The 2,500-nt window shown below is 47.0% G+C and overlaps 1 protein-coding gene across 3 annotated transcripts in view; it reads left to right on the plus strand.

The window, feature by feature from the left end:
• dmtn (dematin actin binding protein) overlaps positions 1-2,500 on the plus strand; it is a 17,399-nt gene that overhangs the window by 7,275 nt on the left and 7,624 nt on the right. For all 3 annotated transcript variants that reach the window (XM_054612124.1, XM_054612125.1, XM_054612122.1), the window contains exons 2-4: positions 791-837; positions 1,130-1,210; positions 2,427-2,500. The exon at positions 2,427-2,500 is cut by the window's right edge and continues 70 nt beyond it. In XM_054612124.1, coding sequence (XP_054468099.1) covers positions 829-837; positions 1,130-1,210; positions 2,427-2,500 — 164 coding nt within the window. In that variant the 5' untranslated portion in view covers positions 791-828. The remainder of the gene's footprint in view (positions 1-790; positions 838-1,129; positions 1,211-2,426) is intronic.

The following is a 2,500-nucleotide window of genomic DNA, read 5'->3' on the forward strand; positions in this document are numbered from 1 at the left end:
TTCTTCTTCCTCCTCCTCCTCCTTCCTCCTCCTCCTCCTCCTCTTCCTTCTCCTCCTCCTCTCTCCTCCTCCTCCTCCTCTTCTCCTCCTCCCTCCTCCTCCTCCTCCTCCTCCTCCTTCCTCTTCTCCTCCTCCTCCTCCTTCTCTCCTCCTCCTCCTCCTCCTCTCTTCTCTCCTCCTCCTCCTCCTCCTCCTCCTCCTCCTTCCTCCTCCTCCTCCTCCTCCTCCTCCTCCTCCTCTTCTTCCTCCTCCTCCTCCTCCTCCTCCTCCTCCTCCTTCTCCTCCTCCTCCTCCTCCTCCTTCTCTTCCTCCTCCTCCTCCTCTCCTCCTCCTCCTCCTCCTCCTCCTCCTCCTCTTCCTCCTCCTCCTCCTCCTCCTCCTCTTCCTCCTCCTCCTCTGTTGAAACACTGCTAACGCTAACGTGTTGTTATTCTGCACCGTTGACCAATAGCAAGCCGTCCTGACAGAGCTGCTCTGTGATTGGACGGAGAGCCGTAAAGCTCACAGTGAAGGACGCTGTCGTCATTTCTCATCTTTAACACACTGTGTGAACTCATCGTCACGTTAGCGTCCAGGCTAACATGCTAGTTAGCAGACAGACACGTCTCAATCCTCCAGTTTCAGTTCGATAGAAACTGTTTCATGATGATAAAGTCTTATATTTGTCAGCTTCTCAGGACCAGTTTAGTCCTCAGACTGGTTCAGATGAGTCCTGATCAAAGTCATTGATTAAACGCTGCATAATATTTAATAATTCTGCTGACTGACTCTCTGCTTGTTTCTGTTCCAGCTGATTAAAACCAACAGGAGGAAGCTTTCTCTACCGTCATGCAGAAGGTAATTAATAATCAATAATCAATCAGAGTATCAAATGCTAACATAATCTATATAATCAGCTTTTAAAATATAAATAAAAATAAGTAAAAATAAAAATATATTTCCACTATTTTTACTCACAAACACAATATCACTGTATACAGCGAGCTAATCGTTTTAGCACGTTAGCTTGGTGCTCAATGCTAATGTTAAACATTGAGATGACTGAACATTATTATCTCAGATAGAAAAGACGTTCAGGTTGTAGAACACTGGAAAGACTTCACCTGCTGAATGTGTCTGATGGTCTCAGGTGGAAGGACGGGTGACGCCGGTTAACCTGCCGTCATCCAGAGGACCGAGCACGCCGGGGTCTCCTGCTACAGCCATCATGGTAAACAGCTGATCCAACACCTGAACACACCTCAAACACACCTGAAAAAACCTCAAACACACCTAAACACAACTGAACACATCTGAACAAACCTGAACACACCTAAACACACCTATACACACCTGAATCACAACTCAAACACACCTGAAAAAACCTCAAACACACCCAAATACACCTGCAACACACCTGAATCACACCTCAAGCACACCTCAAACACACCAAAACACATCTGAACAAACGTCAAACACACCTAAACACACCTGAAATACACCTAAACACACCCGTAGGATCAGGCTACATCCACATTTCTACATTTCTTTTTGAACGCATATGTTTTGCTATGTTTACTCCTAGCGGCCTCACTACTCGTGGGTTTTAAACAGAGGAGTTTAACCGACGCCGTGTTCTTGAGAACATGTTGGTTGAGTCGTAGTGTAGATGAGGTCAACGATGACGTGGACGTAGGAGGAAGCAGCTGTTATTGGAGCAATTAGCGATATCAGACCTACAGCTTTGAGGAAGATGATGGACAAACAGAGGACTTTACTTTTCTTATCAAAGTTTATTTTGTTCTGCACAACTATTGTGAAGTTCACACAGAAACTGTAAAGGAACAAAAGCATAAATGCTCTCAGAGCGACAGAGTGAGAACAGACAACAAGGAAACGTCTTAGTGTGGATGTTTCCTCAGTCTGCACACACAAACTCTAACCTGTCACCTGTGTGTGTGTGTGTGTGTGTGTGTGTGTGTGTGTGTGTGTGTGTGTGTGTGTGTGTGTGTGTGTGTGTGTGTGTGTGTGTGTGTGTGTGTGTGTGTGTGTGTGTGTGTGTGTGTGCGTGTGTGTGGGGCAGCTGTGGTGTAGTGGAGAGCAAGGTAGTTCTCCAATCAGAGGGTCGGTGGTTCGATACCCGGCTTCGGCAGTCGATGTGTCCTTGGGCAAGACACTTAACCCCAAGTTGCTCCTGAAGGCCATCGGTGTGGACTGATGATGAATGTTAGTTAGAGTCTGATGGTGGCACCTTGATGGTAGCCTGTCATCAGTGTGTGAATGGGTGAATGATATGTAACATACTACTGACTGTAAGTCGCTTTGGAGAAAAGCCTCTGCTACATGACTGTAACGTAATGTAATGCGTGTGTGTGTGTGTGCGTGTGTGTGTGTGTGTGCGTGCGTGCGTGTGTGTGTGTGTGTGTGTGTTTGCGTGGTGCATTCAGGCGCGAGTGAACGACCAGGTTGTGGGCTACAGAGACCTGGCAGCTCTGCCCAGAGATAAAGCCATCCTTCAGGT

Source organism: Anoplopoma fimbria, chromosome 14 (genome assembly GCF_027596085.1).
Source record: "Anoplopoma fimbria isolate UVic2021 breed Golden Eagle Sablefish chromosome 14, Afim_UVic_2022, whole genome shotgun sequence".
In the NCBI taxonomy this organism is placed as follows: Eukaryota; Metazoa; Chordata; class Actinopteri; order Perciformes; family Anoplopomatidae; genus Anoplopoma; species Anoplopoma fimbria.